The sequence below is a fragment of the Capra hircus genome, chromosome 15 (genome assembly GCF_001704415.2).
Source record: "Capra hircus breed San Clemente chromosome 15, ASM170441v1, whole genome shotgun sequence".
NCBI lineage: Eukaryota > Metazoa > Chordata > Mammalia > Artiodactyla > Bovidae > Capra > Capra hircus.
The window spans coordinates 4,980,979-4,996,210 of NC_030822.1; the positions used below are offsets into that span (position 1 = coordinate 4,980,979).

At 43.6% G+C, this 15,232-nt stretch overlaps 2 protein-coding genes across 2 annotated transcripts; both read right to left on the reverse strand.

Annotated features, from left to right (window-relative positions):
- LOC102176149 (olfactory receptor 4X2-like) lies at positions 6,387–7,396 on the reverse strand. The gene has a single exon (XM_005690181.2). It carries the CDS (start codon positions 7,371–7,373, stop codon positions 6,444–6,446), a length of 930 nt encoding a protein of 309 aa, XP_005690238.2. The 5' UTR covers positions 7,374–7,396; the 3' UTR covers positions 6,387–6,443.
- Positions 13,438–15,209, reverse strand: LOC102190535 (olfactory receptor 4B1-like). Its single transcript, XM_005690223.3, has 2 exons — positions 14,869–15,209; positions 13,438–14,411 (listed from the first exon to the last, which is right to left on the reverse strand). Exon 2 carries the CDS (start codon positions 14,368–14,370, stop codon positions 13,438–13,440), a length of 933 nt encoding a protein of 310 aa, XP_005690280.2. The 5' UTR covers positions 14,371–14,411; positions 14,869–15,209.

The following is a 15,232-nucleotide window of genomic DNA, read 5'->3' on the forward strand; positions in this document are numbered from 1 at the left end:
CAGTCCATCCTAGAGGAGATCAGTCCTGGGTGTTCATTGGAAGGACTGCTGCTAAAGCTGAAACTCCAATACTTTGGCCACCTCATGCGAAGAGTTGACTCATTTGAAAAGACCCTGATGCTCGAAGGGATTGGGGGCAGGAGGAGAAGGGGACGACAGAGAATGAGATGGCTGGATGGCATCACCAACTTGATGCACGTAAGTTTGAGTTGACTGTGGGAGTTGGTGATGAACAGGGAGGCCTGGCGTGCTGCGATTCATGGGGTCGCAAAGAGTTGGACGTGACTGAGTGACTGAACTGAACTGAACTGAGGTGCTTAATAAATATCATGTATTATTAGATCTCAATGGTTGCATGTTAGAGTCAAGTAAGAGATTAGTTTACAAGGCCACTGCCACAGGATTTATTTCCAAGGTTGTCTTTTACTTCAATTTATTTCAAAACATTTTTTATTAAATTTCAATTACAAAGAATCATAAAACTTAGGTTACCTAAAGGACAAGTTGGTCTAGTTCTATACAGTTCACAAAATGAAAATAAATAAAGCATTATGAAGATGACTGAACACTACAAGTCCCATGGCACAGTATGCAGTCATAATAGAAAGATGCAATAGTGACATCATCCTAAGAGGTGAGGCAATTTCAGAGCAGGCTGAGTCAACACTGCATGTTCAGGAGAGTTTGCCCTGATTGGGCACACTATCTTTTCTAAGGCATGCCTTCACTCTCATTGAGGAACTTCTTGCCCTACTCTCTGGACTTGGACTTTAGAAAGAACAAGGACTTATTGTAGAGCACAGAGAACTCTGCTCAATATTATGGGGCAGCCTGGATAGGAGGGGAGTTTGGGAGAGAATGAATACATGTATATGTATGGCTGCCTCCTTTTGGTGCCTACCTGAAACTCTCACAACAGTGTTAAGTCAGCTATACTCCAGTATAAAATAAAGTGTTTTAAAAATCCTTTTAAAAACTGATCTCGTTTTTTTTAATTATTATTATTATTTTACTTTACAATATTGTATTGGTTTTTCCATTCATCAACATGAATCCGCCACAGGTGTACACGTGTTCCCCATCCTGAACCCCCCTTCCACCTCCCTCCCTGTACCATCCCTCTGGGTCATCCCAGTGCACCAGCCCCAAGCTTCCTGTATCCTGCATCGAACCTAGACTGGCAATTCATTTCTTATATGGTATTATACATGTTTCAATGCCATTCTCCCAAATCATCCCACCCTCTCCCTCTCCCACAGAGTCCAAAAAACTGTTCTATACATCTGTGTTTCTTTTGCTGTCTCGCATACAGGGTTATCATTACCATCTTTCTAAATTCCAAATATATGCCTTAGTATACTGTATTGGTGTTTTTCTTTCTGGCTTACTTCACTCTGTATAATCAGCTCTAGTTTCATCCACCTCATTAGAACTGATTCAAATGTATTCTTTTTAATGGCTGAGTAATACTCCATTGTGTATATGTAACCACAGCTTTCTTATCCATTCATCTGCTGATAGGCATCTAGGTTGTTTCCATGTCCTGGCTATTATAAACAGTGCTGCGATGAACATTGGGGTACACATGTCTCTTTCAATTCTGATCTAGTTTTAAAAAAGAAGGCTTGGCTCTGCTCCCCCTGCTCAGAATGGAGGTCGTTTCCTAAAGCCTGTCACTCCGTAACCAAGCTGCAGAACCTGACTATGAAGAAATCAAGAAAGACATGTAGACAGAATATTTTACAATGTTTTTTAAAGTTTCTTAAAAGACTTGACTATCTTTTATGAACATAAATCTTACATGTAAAGCTTATTTTTCAAAAAGAAATAAGATAATCTGCTATTTTAATTGAAGTTCCACAAGTACCTGTTTGACTGCATCTTGTCCTCCTCTGCTCTGCCTCTTCACCAATCCCTGAGGTCCCGGAAGAACTCTGGGTTCTATCTAACTCATGGTTCACAAACAGCTGGTTCAGAGAAAACAACCAGGGCTTTGGAAGAATCCTTGACCTGCAGTTTCCTCAACTGCAAAGTGAGCGTTGTCCTACCTATGGGGCAGTGCCCTTCAGGTCTAATTTTAGGAAATTGATTAGGGGATACTCAACTCATATTAGTCTTTGACTTCTATTTCCCATTTTCTAAAATGCGTGTCAGTCTCAAGAATGCTGCCTTTCTCAGCATTTGAAAAATTCTTCTTGGCCACCATAAGGCGTTTTGATCCTATATATTAGCTGACCCTTGCAGCTCAGTGGTCAGCTTTTCCTTTCATGAGAACCAGAGGCTGAGCTGCGAGGAGGACCATGTCTCCCTGGTGTTTCAGCTCACCATTTCCGGATCTGGCATCTCAGGCCCTGGTTTTCTGTGGACCCAGGAATATGTGTGAACACCATAAGGCAGTTCAGGCTGTATTTTTAAGAAACACTTTTCAGTTACATTGAAGTGATTCCACAGAAAAACATCTGACAATAACAAATTATGAAACCTCCGTTTGGGAATCCAGAGACTTAGCTGTGTTTGTGTTCTGTGATCTATAAAGAGAAGCAGAGGAAAACACAGAGAGAGCAAGAACTCAGAAATCAGACAGTCCTGGGTTTGAGTTCAGCCTTTGGGTGACCTAACTCTATGATCTGGATCAAGGCACCTACCTCCCAAAGCCTCAGCCTCTTTATCTATAAAGCAGGAGACTCACACCTACATCACCAGAGCAATTTAGGGTGAAATGGAGATAAAATATATGAAATCTCTTGGATAATAGTAAAATGTATACATAATGCGTGCTCTTCTCACATGCATATATAACGTGCGTGTGTTCTAAGTGACCTCAGTCATAGCTGACTCTGCGACCCTATGGACTGTAGCCCGCCAGGATCCTCTGTCCTTTGGATTCTCCAGCCAATGTATGTTATTCTCAGAAAAAATTAAGCAGTGATTGTTGATTTGTCTCAAGCAGTATAATATTGGTTTATTAACTAGATAGTTGAGGTCAAAATACATATGTAACCACCACTGTTCACTTACAATCTGAAGCACTACTGACTTCTGGAAATTTAATAGACTATGTATTTATTAAGTTTTACTATATATCATTAAGAGCAAGGTATAAAAATAAGTAAGATTCATGCCATATACCCAAGAGTTAAAGTCTAGGGGCAGAGTCGGGGCTGGAGGGGTAAGAAAAATAAACACTGAAATTTAGGTAGCAAAGGCTTGAAAAGATTCTAGCTAAGTGCTGTGGGAATTCAAAGTACTGAATACATTTTTCTCTCTCTTTTATCCTGGGACTCCTAAAATACGAATGTTGGCATGCTTGATGTTGTCATAGAGTTCCGAACATTATCCTCATTTTTCTAAATCTGTCTTTCTTTTTGCTGTTCTGGTTGAGTGTTTTCTATTATTCTATCTACCAGATTGCTTAAACATTCTTCTGAACCATCTAATCTGCTGTTAATTCCCTTTAGCGCAGTTTTCCTTTCATTTATCGTATTCTTCAGCTCTGACTGGTTCTTTTTTATACTTCCTTACTCTTTGTTAAAATTCTCACTGTGTTCAACTGTCCTTTTCCCAAGTTCAGTTACGATTGATTCAAACTCTTTGTCAGGTAAGTTATCTCTCTGTTTCACTCAGATTTTTTCATGGATTATGTTCTTGTTCTTTCATTTGAAACCTGTCTCTTTGTCTGCTCATTTTGTTTACCTCTCTCTTTGAAACTAAGTGAAGCTGTCACCTATGCCGGTCATGAAGGCACGTCCTCTTGAGGAAGCAGCCCTGTGCAGAGTGTGTGTGCCCCGTGGCTTGGAGGGGGAGCTTCCCCCCTGTGCAGTGGCCGTCACCGCCCTGTTGGAGGTGGACTGTGGCCCTAGGAGGTGCAGCGGGAGCCCTGAGAGCACTGGGCTCCTCCCAGGTTGGATGGCAGTCTCCACCCTGGTTTGGGACCTTGCTGGGGTGGGAGGTCTTGCAGCTGCACTTCCCAGGTGGTGCTGGTGGTGAGGACCCGCCTGCCATGCAACAGATAAGAGACACGGTTTCGATCCCTGGGTCAGGAAGATTCCCTGGAGAAGCGCATGGCAAGCCACTCTAGTATTCTCAGAGAATCCCATGGACAGAGAAGCCAGTGGGCTACACACAGTCCATGGGGTCACAAAGAGCTGGGCACAGCTGGAGGGACTTAGCGTGCACACCCGTGTGTGCCTTAGTTACATGATGGGCTGGGGTCTGAGCAGCAGCTGCCGCGCCACCGGGCTGGTCCCACTCCCTCCCGAGTGTGCACAGGGGATGCACGCCCCAGGGCTGGAGGTCTCCATGCTTCAGCTTCCCCTCTCCCTTCAGAGAGTGCGCACAGTGACAGACGCTCTGGCGGGGGCTATCTCCACTCGGGAGCTGGTCTCACTCCCTCTCCAGTACGTGCACCAAGGTGTGTGCTGGCAATGGCAGCCTCCTCCCCAGTCAGAAGTGGGACCAGGGTCCCAGCTGACTTCGCTCCCTCAAAGCCTGCACCCCTTCACTGGCAATGGCAGCCCCTGCCCAGTGGGGAGAAGCACCAGAGCAGGAGGGGCTGGAACAGGAGCCCGGTGGGGACCTGGGGGCACTGGGGCGACCCTGGGGAGCCAGCAGGAGCAACAGGCAGCTTTTAACCCACTGCCTTCGTGCTGTGACAGGAAGCAAGCAAATATGTGTGTGTGCGCTGTTTTCAAGAGCAGAGTCTCTCAGTCTTCCAGTAATCCTCACCGGTTTTCCAGTTAAGAGGCTTGTCTTAGCAGTATCAGTACCAAAGGGCTGGGGTACTTAAGGTGTAGGTCTAAGTCCTCACTCCCCAGGGAGGATTCCTGACCCTGTAACACTCTCTCCTCTCCTGCGTGCCCCTTGGGAAGTATTGGTCCTAACCAGACCGCTCCTCCTCCCTTACTAGCAGACTCCATGTGGATCTCTCTTCACAGCCTTGGCTGTAGAATTCTGCTTGTGCCCAGGTTGACTGCAGTCAGAGTCACTATATGCACAGTTGTAGTTTTCATATGCTCATGAAGGGAGGTGAGCCAGCATCCTCCCGCTCTACCATCTTGATCTCTTTCCTTGCAAAATGTTCTTCAGTGCAGGCTTAACTGATATTTTCTGATTAAAGTGACATTGTATATTTTTGATAGGAATGCTACAGTAATTATGCTGTGTGCCTCTCAGTCTAAATATCATAAATGTGTCTAATTACTAAAAAGAGTCCCTTCCAGGATTGATTGTAAAGTCATATTTATCCTTTTGCAATTAATAAATATCTTGTGGGGAGATGAGTTGAGACTATATAATATCGTATTTCTGATCAAGAAAACATTTAATGACTGTTGAGTTACAAACATTCTGAGAATTTATTTAGCACCACACATCAAAAGTTATTACATTTTTTAACAAAGTAAGGTTTCTATAGCAAATAACTGTTTAAAAATCACTATCATTAAAGATTTCTGTTCAGGAAACTTAGAACATTGTTATTTATATTATAAAACTTCAGAAACAATTTAAACATCTGACAGAAAAGTAGCCAATTACTTAACAGTAAGAGATAAGAAAAAGCCTCTTGATGAGAGTGAAAGAGGAGAGTGAAAAAGTTGGTTTAAAGCTCAACATTCAGAAACTGAAGATCATGGTATCTGGTCCCATTACTTCATGGGAAATAGATGGGGAAACAGTGGAAACAGTGTCAGACTTTATTTTGGGGGGCTCCAAAATCACTGCAGATGGTGATTGCAGCCATGAAATTAAAAGACACTTACTCCTTGGAAGAAAATTTATAAGTCAACCTAGATAGCATATTCAAAAGCAGAGACATTATTTTGCCAATAAAGGTCTGTCTAGTCAAGGCTATGGTTTTTCCAGTGGTCATGTATGGACGTGAGAGTTGGACTGTGAAGAAAGCTGAGCACCGAAGAATTGATGCTTTTGAACTGTGGTGTTGGAGAAGACTCTTGAGAGTCTCTTGGACTGCAAGGAGATCCAACCAGTCCATGCTAAAGGAGATCAGTCCTGGCTGTTCTTTGGAAGGACTGATATTAAAGCTGAAACTCCAATACTTTGGCCACCTCATGCGAAGAGTTGACTCATTGGAAAAGACTCTAATGCTGGGAGGGATTGAGGGCAGGAGGAGAAGAGGACGACAGAGGATGAGATGGCTGGATGGCATCACGGACTCGATGCACATGAGTCTGGGTGAACTCTGGGAGTTGGTGATGGACAGGGATGTCTGGCGTGCTGCAATTCATGGAGTCACAAAGAGTCGGACATGCCTCAGTGACTGAACTGAACTGAAGAGAAAATATATAGTAAGTGATTATAGTGAAGTTGATGGAGAATAACTCCAAAATTAACAAGTCTTGGGAACTTGTCCTTCATCTCATTCTGCCCCTTCAGTTTGGACAGAGCATCACCTAAACCCAAGGATCAACACCAAGGCTCAGCCTCTACCTCTCTTCTACTTTCACTGCTCTGATCCACAGCCTCTTCATGGCCTTCTTCACTTCAGCATTTCTCAGGGAGTAGATGACAGGGTTGAGCAGTGGGGTGATCACTGTGTAGAACACGGCCACCATCTTGTCCACAGACAGGGTGGTAGAGGGTCTCAGATAGATGAAGATGCAGGGCCCAAAGAACAAGGTGACCACAGTGACGTGGGCCCCACAGGTGGACAGGGCCTTGCGCCGCCCCGCAGAGCTCCGAGTCCTCAGATGGAGCAAGATGACCACATAGGAGGCTAAGAGGACCACGAAGCTGATCACAGACAGGGTCCCCCCGTTGGCAACGATCAGAAGACCAATGAGGACGGTGTCAGAGCAGGCAAGTTTGAGCAGGGGAAGCACGTCACAGAAATAGTGGTCGATCACATTGGGGCCACAGAAGGGCAAGCGGAAGACAAGAAGGATTTGGGCCAAGGAATGCACAAAGCCCCCCACCCATGCTGCGCCCACCAGGACGGCACACGCCTGCCGGCTCATGATGGTGGTGTAGCTGAGGGGCTTGCAGATGGCCACGTAGCGGTCATAGGCCATCACAGTGAGAAGGAAAATCTCAGTGCCAGCAAAGAAGTGGAGAAAGGAAAGCTGTGTCATGCAGCCCCACAGAGGGATGGCTTTCCTCTCAGCCAGCAGATCTGAGATGAGTCTGGGGGCTGTCGTCGAGGCGTAGCAGATCTCCACAAAGGACAGGTAGCCCAGGAAGAAGTACATGGGGGAGCCAAGGCTTCTGCTGCTCATGACAGTGAGGACAATGAGGAAATTCCCCAGCACAATGGCTGTGTACAGGAGCAGAAATATCACAAAGCAGGCTTTCTGCACCTCTGGATTGGAAGAAAGTCCCAGGAAAATGAATTCTGTCACATTGTGCATGTGAGCCATGATGTAGCCACCAGGAGGCAGTAATTTGGAAGGGTGATCTGAAATGATACACCTTCCTTAAGGCGTGAATTATATAATAGTCTCCTGCGTACTTGAAATGCTACCATTCAGACTCTATAAACTTAAGAGTCTTCTCAGAAATAGGAAATTCATCTCTGCAATCCACAGACCCTTGCAGTCGGTGACACTCTTCTCTTAGGACATTTTGGAAATAAAGCACTTTGAACATTGAATTGTAATTGTGCTATGTGACCATCTGGCCCAACAAACTGGACTTTCTAGAGCAGATATTATGTCTTGCTACCACTGCATCTCCAGTGCTAACTGAAGCACCTGCACAAAATTACACTCAGTGAACGTCCTTAGGATGGGGAACAGTGCCTATAGATCACCCCGGCCTTCTTAGCAGAGTATTTGGTACACCACGGAAGTTCAGAAAATACTGAAAGAACAAAGGTCACCAAGGACCAAGGCCACAGCGTTCCATCCCTGAATCCCATGTCTAGCAGAGTGCTTATTTCAGGCAAAGCCCAGACCAACGTGAGAGCACTCAGCACTCCCTTTACTTTCAAAGTGGAATTATAATCTTCACATGCTCACAAAACAAAACTCACCCCACTGTTTCTGGGCCTTTGCTGTCTCGCCACTGTCCCTTTCATCTGTTCTGATCCCAGAGAGCAAAATAGTGCCCTGAGAACATCCATTACCTCGTGAAGGTTCCAAGTTACTCAGTCTCCAAGCATTAAGGCCAAGTTACGCGCCAGAGCTCATACATCTCAGGAGTTGTCAGATGGAGGATCCGCTCTCCCTGCAGCCTTAGGAATGCTGAGACTAAGCCAGTAAGTCTATTCCACCTGATTAAAAACAAGAACACAGTAGACTTGCCTCTCAGATGTTCCTCAGAGAAATAAGAATTCTGGCAGCTCAGCCTTGAGTTCACTCTGCTGAGAGATACTGGGGGTGGAGCAGGGTGCATTACGATCAGATGAGAGAAGACTGGTCCCCAGAGAGCCATGCCTTTCCCCTTCCTCATCAGGCACCTACCTCATGGGAAGCGGGACCTGGATACCAACCTCTCAAACTTTCTTGTAGGTAACATAACTTCAGAAATCAATAGGGAATATATTAAATTAATTTTACCCAGTGTTCACAGAGCACTTAGGCTATGGGGCTCTATGCTGTTCTGAGGGCAATTAGATCCAGCTCTTGCTTATCATGAACTCAATTATGTGGTTTTACATATGACACCATCCCAAGGATGGGTTCAAGGAATTACGGACCACAAACATCAGAAACTGAGCCAGCCCTTCTCCCAGCCTTTGGTGTGGATGACGTGAGGCTACAGAACAGTGGTTCTCAACCATGGGTGATTTTGCCCCCAAGAGGATATGTGGCAACATATAGAGACATTTTTTTTTTTTACTTTATTTTTCTTTACAATACTGTATTGGTTTTGCCATACATTGACATGAATCCACCACGGGTGTGTACATGAGTTCCCAATCCTGAACCCCCCTCCCACCTCCACCCCATATCATCTCTCTGGATCATCCCTGTGCACCAGCCCCAAGCATCCTGTATCCTGTATCAAACATAGACTGGCAATTCGTTTCTTACCTGATAGTATACATGTTTCAATGCCATTCTCCCAAATCATCCCACCCTCTCCCTCTCCCACAGAGTCTAAAAGTCTGTTCTATACATCTGTGTCTCTTTTGCTGTCTCGCATACAGGGTTATCATCACCATCTTTCTAAATTCCATAGATATGTGTTAGTATGCTGTATTGGTGTTTTTCTTTCTGGCTTACTTCACTCTGTATGATCGGCTCCAGTTTCATCCACCTCGTTAGAACTGATTCAAATGTATTCTTTTTAATGGCTGAGTAATACTCCATTGTGTATATGTACCACAGCTTTCTTATCCATTCATCTGCTGATGGACATCTAGGTTGTTTCCATGTCCTGGCTATTATAAACAGTGCTGCGATGAACATTGGGGTACATGTGTCTCTTTCAATTCTGGTTTTCTCAGTGCGTATGCCCATTTTTAAACTTTCATTTCCTACCTGTGTGGGAAGGTGGTGTTATCAGCACTTACTGGAGCTGACTCTTTGGAAAAGACTCTGATGCTGGGAGGGATTGGGGGCAGGAGGAGAAGGGGATGACAGAGGATGAGATGGCTGGATGGCATCACTGACTCGATGGAAGTGAGTCTGAGTGAACTCCAGGTGTTGGTGATGGACAGGGAGGCCTGGCATGCTGCGATTCATGGGGTCACAAAGAGTCAGACATGACTGAGCGACTGAACTGAACTGAACTGGACAGAGGCCAGAGATGCTAACACCCTACAATGCGGAAGACAGCCCCTATCACCACAGCAAGGGTTATCTGAGCCAAAATCACAATGCAACTGCTGTTGAGATGCCCTGCTCAGAAGGAAACAAAACCTTTCCAAACTGATCTTTATCAATATTAAACTGGATGTTGGTTTGAAAACACTACATGTGAGTTTATTACTCTGCTTTGGCCTCATCTGTATTAAATTTTCTGTCATTAATAGTTTTACAAATGGTATAATAACACTTTGTAAGATCAGCGTGCTCTCTCCCAGTCCTAAACATAATTGTCATTAATTTAGCCTGATTAAAATTAAAGCTGAAACAAAATGCCAAGTTTCAACTAGTGATTAAGAGACTGTTATGACCTTTTTTTTTTTTTAATTATTTTACAGGTTTTAACATAAGATGTCATGTAAAAAGCCCAAACAATCTTTTTGGCCAACCCAATAATTGCTTTTGATAGTGCAAACTCTGAATTAACCATTATCATTTTTTTCATTATCTATTATATTTTTAAAAACATTTAGGAAGAACATTAACAAATAATTACATAAAAGCTCAAAATATTTAAGAAAATCTACATTTATTCTGTACATCTCATCACTAAGCTTCTGTGGAAGGCTGTAAGTCAAAATCTTTTCTCTGTCGAAGGATTCAGTTTAATACATCTAAGGAAGATGAGTTTTTAACATGAGTCTATGAACATGCATTACAGGAAAATACATTTGTTAAAATGTTTGTGGTATGAGACTATTTGCTCACCTAAAGTTGTACATTTTCAAGAAAGGCTGATGTTATTTTCTAACCTGGTGAAGATTAACCCACTGACTATGGCCACACTTGCCTAGCTCTGATTAAACTCCACCATTATATGAAAAGTACAGATTCTTTAAGAATTAGGATAGTTCTATACAACTTTTGCCTTAAGAAAAGCCATTTTGCAAGTTCAAATGAAGATGTGAATTGGTCAGCTCTCCCTTTTGATGTTTATGCCACTACTTACTGTTCCAGGCTCCTTTGCATCTAGGGATAGATATATAACCTAGTTCCGCTCAATAAGAACAAAATAAGAATTGTTCTGGAAAAGTCCTTGGAACTGTTTTCTGAAATGAAAACCCCTCCCTTCTTACATGTGAGCATGTAATACCGAGAGCTGCTTTAGCCATCTTGCAGCCATGAGGGGCCAGCCAAGAGAACTGAAGGGGCTTGGGCATCGTGGGAATAACAAAACAACCCTGGGACCACTGACCTCCCAACTCCTTGTTGAGTGAGCAATAAACGTTACTATGGCTTAAGCCAGGGGCTGGTAAACATGTTCAGTAAAGTGCTACGTAGAAAATATACAGGCTTTGCAAGCAGCATCATGAATGTAGACAACGAGCTTATAGTTACCCAGAGACAATGAGGGGTGGAACAGATTGGGAGATTGGGATTGACGTATACGCACTGCTCTACACAAAACAGGTAACTTGTGAGAACCTACTGTTTAGCATAGGGAACCCTACTCACTGACCTGTGACGACCTAAATGAGAAGGAAATCTACAAAAGCAGGCACATATGTATACACAGGACTGATTTGCTTTGCTGCACAGCAGAAACTGACAACATTATAAAGCAGTTTGCTCCAATAAAAATTAATTTATAAATAAATAAGAATTTCATATGTAAAAAAAGAAAATATATAGGCTTTCCGGATCACACAGTCTCTGTCATAATTATGCAACCATGCCACTCCAACACAAAAGCTGCCATAGATAGAAAGAGTAAAATAATGGGGCATGACTGTAATCCAGTAAAACTTATTTGTGGGCAATAAAGCTTAAATTTCATTCAACTTTTATGTGTCACAAAATATTATTTTACTTTAACTGTTCAACCATTTGAAAATGTAAAAGCCTTTCTTGGCTCACAGGTCATACAAAAACAGGCAACGTGCACGACTGAGTGACTAGCACTCACTCACACAAGCACATAACTCCGTGCGCAGACAACAACTGTCTAGAGAGAAAGGGTCTTGTAAAATTATTTGGATGAAGCTATGAATGGTTGTATATTTATGGCTGAGTCTTTGCTGTACACCTGAAACTATCACAACATCGTTAATCTGCTTTACTCCTACACAAAATTACAAGTTTGAAAACAAAAAGATATGCATGGTTGCATGCCCGCTCAGTTGCCGTCATGTCCGACTCTGCAACCCCATGAACTGTAGCCTGCCAGGTTTCTCTGTCCATGGGATTATCCAGGCAAGAAACTGGAGCAGGTTGACATTTCCTCCTCCAGGGGATGGTCCCGACCCAGGGATCAAACCCTCGTCTTCTGTGTCTCCTGCCTTGTCAGGCAGAGACTTTACCACTGAGCCACGTGGGAAACCCATGTGAATGATTAATCACAGCTTTATTATATTTCACCTTCCACAGACCTTTCCATTCTAACAACGTCCTACTTCCACAAACAAAGCTCCTACTGAGGAATCTGAGGCATTGGATTCAGGTTAATGAAGGGGGAAAACTAAAATTAAGTTGGTTTTTCTTTTTTTTAAGAAATAGACAACTTTAACAGGGTTGATATTTGAGAAGATGCATTCCTAAAAAATTGCCTTCTTATTTTTTTCCATTTAAAAAACATCGGAGAGAAAAACCTTCTCCTATGGTAGAATTATATATACAGTTGTCAAGAGCTGATAAGATGATTCTTGCTAAGTGAACTTCTTTGAAAAACTTAATTGATCAAGTTTATACATACTGGCTTGAAAAGCCATCTATAACAGTATATGAAAGGATGAGACAGATGTGCTGAGCGCAGCTGTCACAGAGATGGGAGATATTTAAATATTTTCCCTTACTAGAAAAGATGAAATAGTTATGTTCATAGTAATGGTTTTTCAGTTTTTAACATTATTAAATTTTTTATTTTGTACTGGGGTATAGTTGATTAACAAACAATGTTGCAATAGTTTCAGGTGGACAGTGAAGGGACTCAGCCATAGGTATACGTGTATCCATTCTTCCCCAATGCCCCTTCCATCCAGGCTGCCACATAACATTGAGCAGAGTTGCAGGTGATCTCCAGTAAGCCATTGTTGATTATCCATTTTAAATATAGCAGTGGGTACATGCCCATCCCAAACTCCCTGTGCATGCTAAGTCATTTCAGTTGAGTCCGACCCTTTGGAACCCTATGGACCACAGCCCACCAGGCTCCTCTATCCATCGGATTCTCCAGGCAAGAATACTGGAGTGGGTTCCCATTGCCTTCTCCGCCACACTCCCTAGCTAGACCTAAAATGAAGTATTGATAGAAAAGCCTTCTAGGGATTCCCACAAGAGCACATTGATAGAGGGAAAGAATAAAACATAAACTTATGTCTCCCACTGCCACAATCTTGCCACACATCACAGCACGCTAACACTGAGAGGTAAAGTAAACGAACCCAGGGTTCGCAGGTAGAAGGTGACAGAGTGGGAATTCCAATCCAGTGATCCCTCCCTAGAGTCTATGCCCTGTATACTACTGAACATGAAGAAAGAGAGCAATGCAGCTCAATTTTCAACTTTCTCCAAAATACAGAGCGCTATGAAAGGCATCTGATTTATTTTATGGAATATAAAGCCCTCACCTAAAACACAGCCAAAAAAATGTGAATAGGTGAACTTTTGCTCTGTTCCTCATAGTTCGCTAAAATCAAGCTTTTACTTAGTCACCATATGCATGCTCAGTTGTTTAAGGTTCCACCCCTGAGTTAACTTTCCTGCCCCACAACCTCCTCATGGCAACTTTCACCTCTGCATCTCTGAGTGTGTAGATGACGGGGTTCAGCATGGGGGTGACCACCGTGTAGAACACGGCCACCAGCTTGTCCTCAGTGAAGGTGGAGGGGGGCCGCATGTAGAGGAAGATGGCGGGTCCAAAGAACAAGACGACCACCGTGACGTGAGAGGCACAGGTGGAGAGGGCTTTGCGTCTCCCCTCTGCTGAATGGTTCCTCAAGTTGACCAGGATGACAACGTATGAGGACACCAAGAGGAAGAAGGAGAAGACAGAGATTAATCCACTGTTGGCCAATACAATGACCCCCTCCACAGAGGTGTCAGTGCAGGCAAGCTTGAACAAGGGATGGAGGTCACAGAAGTAGTGGTCAATCACGTTGGGACCGCAGAAGGGCAACTGGACAGTGACGAGGATCTGCACCATGGAGTGAATTATGCCCCCCAGCCAGGAAGCAGCCACCAGACGGTGGCACACAGGCCGGCTCATGATGGTTGTGTAGTGAAGGGGCTTGCAGATGGCCACGTAGCGGTCATAAGCCATCACCGTGAGCAGGAAGATCTCAGCAACTCCAAAGAAGTGAAAGAAGAATATCTGAGCCACACAGCCCTCCAGGGAGATGGTCTTAATCTTGGAGAGTAAGTCTGTGATGAATTTAGGGACAACAGTGGAGGAGTAACTGATCTCCACCAGCGACAGGTGACTAAGGAAGAGGTACATGGGGGAATGCAGGCTCTTACTGACTCTAACCGTCAGAACAATGAGGCCATTGCCCACCACCATGGCCAAGTACACGGGCAGAAACACCGCAAAACACGCTCTCTGCACCTCTGGATCCTGGAAAAGACCGCTGATAATTAACTCAGTCACATTATTGGTCCTCGCCATGGAATTCTTTCAGGCGTGCTGGATAAGAGCTACTGAGAGCCCTGCAATAAAATGAACACTGATCATAATGAATTCACTTCATATATAGCATGTTGGGCAGTGCAAAAAACATTATAATACACTTACTATGATATCACTCAACTAGCCAGTATGAACGTATTAAGCATTAACAGTTTATATATCAGAAAATTAAGGCTCAGAGAATTGGCTGTTTACCCAAGATCGCACAGAAAGTAGTGAATTCTGGGACTCAGAACCAGACTTTCTGACTGTAGCCACAATTCGTTTTAGTCCATTATAAGATATTCTGAATTTAGGGAATCATTAACGTTCAGAGATTATAGTTTTACTTTCCTTTTGCATTTTTTAGTGTTCTTTACTTCATTGCATTTTGAACGCTCTCTCCTATCGGGGAATTTTCATGAGACATTTCTGTTCTTAACTTCCTTTTCCCCTTATCGCTGCCTCAGGGAATCATCTTCCCACTGATATTTCTACCTTTTTCCAAAAGGTCTCTGTCCTGATTTCTTCACTCCTTTCTGCCAGTCCTCAGACTATTCAGGTCAGATTCCTTCTCCAGTCTTGCATCTTCAATAACTATGTTCTTATGATAAATTCTCAAACACATTGGAGATAATTAAGTCCACCAGCTTGTCACCATCATTACACTATTACCTTCAAAACCTGTGCCCCTCTGCTCAAACCACTGACAGACCATGAACTCACAGAGCTTGTCCTCAGGTAGCACTGTTACGGGTGGCCAGCCTGCTTATTCTTTTTCCAGGTTAGTAGAGAATTTCTCTATGCGTTACATGCCTGGAAGATACTTACTGACACCCCTTACACATCTATACAACCCCAA

What these genes read in the sequence shown, in the direction of transcription:
- LOC102176149 (XM_005690181.2), bottom strand. Translation starts at nt 7,373, where the DNA reads ATGGCTCACATGCACAATGTGACAGAATTCATTTTCCTGGGACTTTCT.
- LOC102190535 (XM_005690223.3), bottom strand. Translation starts at nt 14,370, where the DNA reads ATGGCGAGGACCAATAATGTGACTGAGTTAATTATCAGCGGTCTTTTC.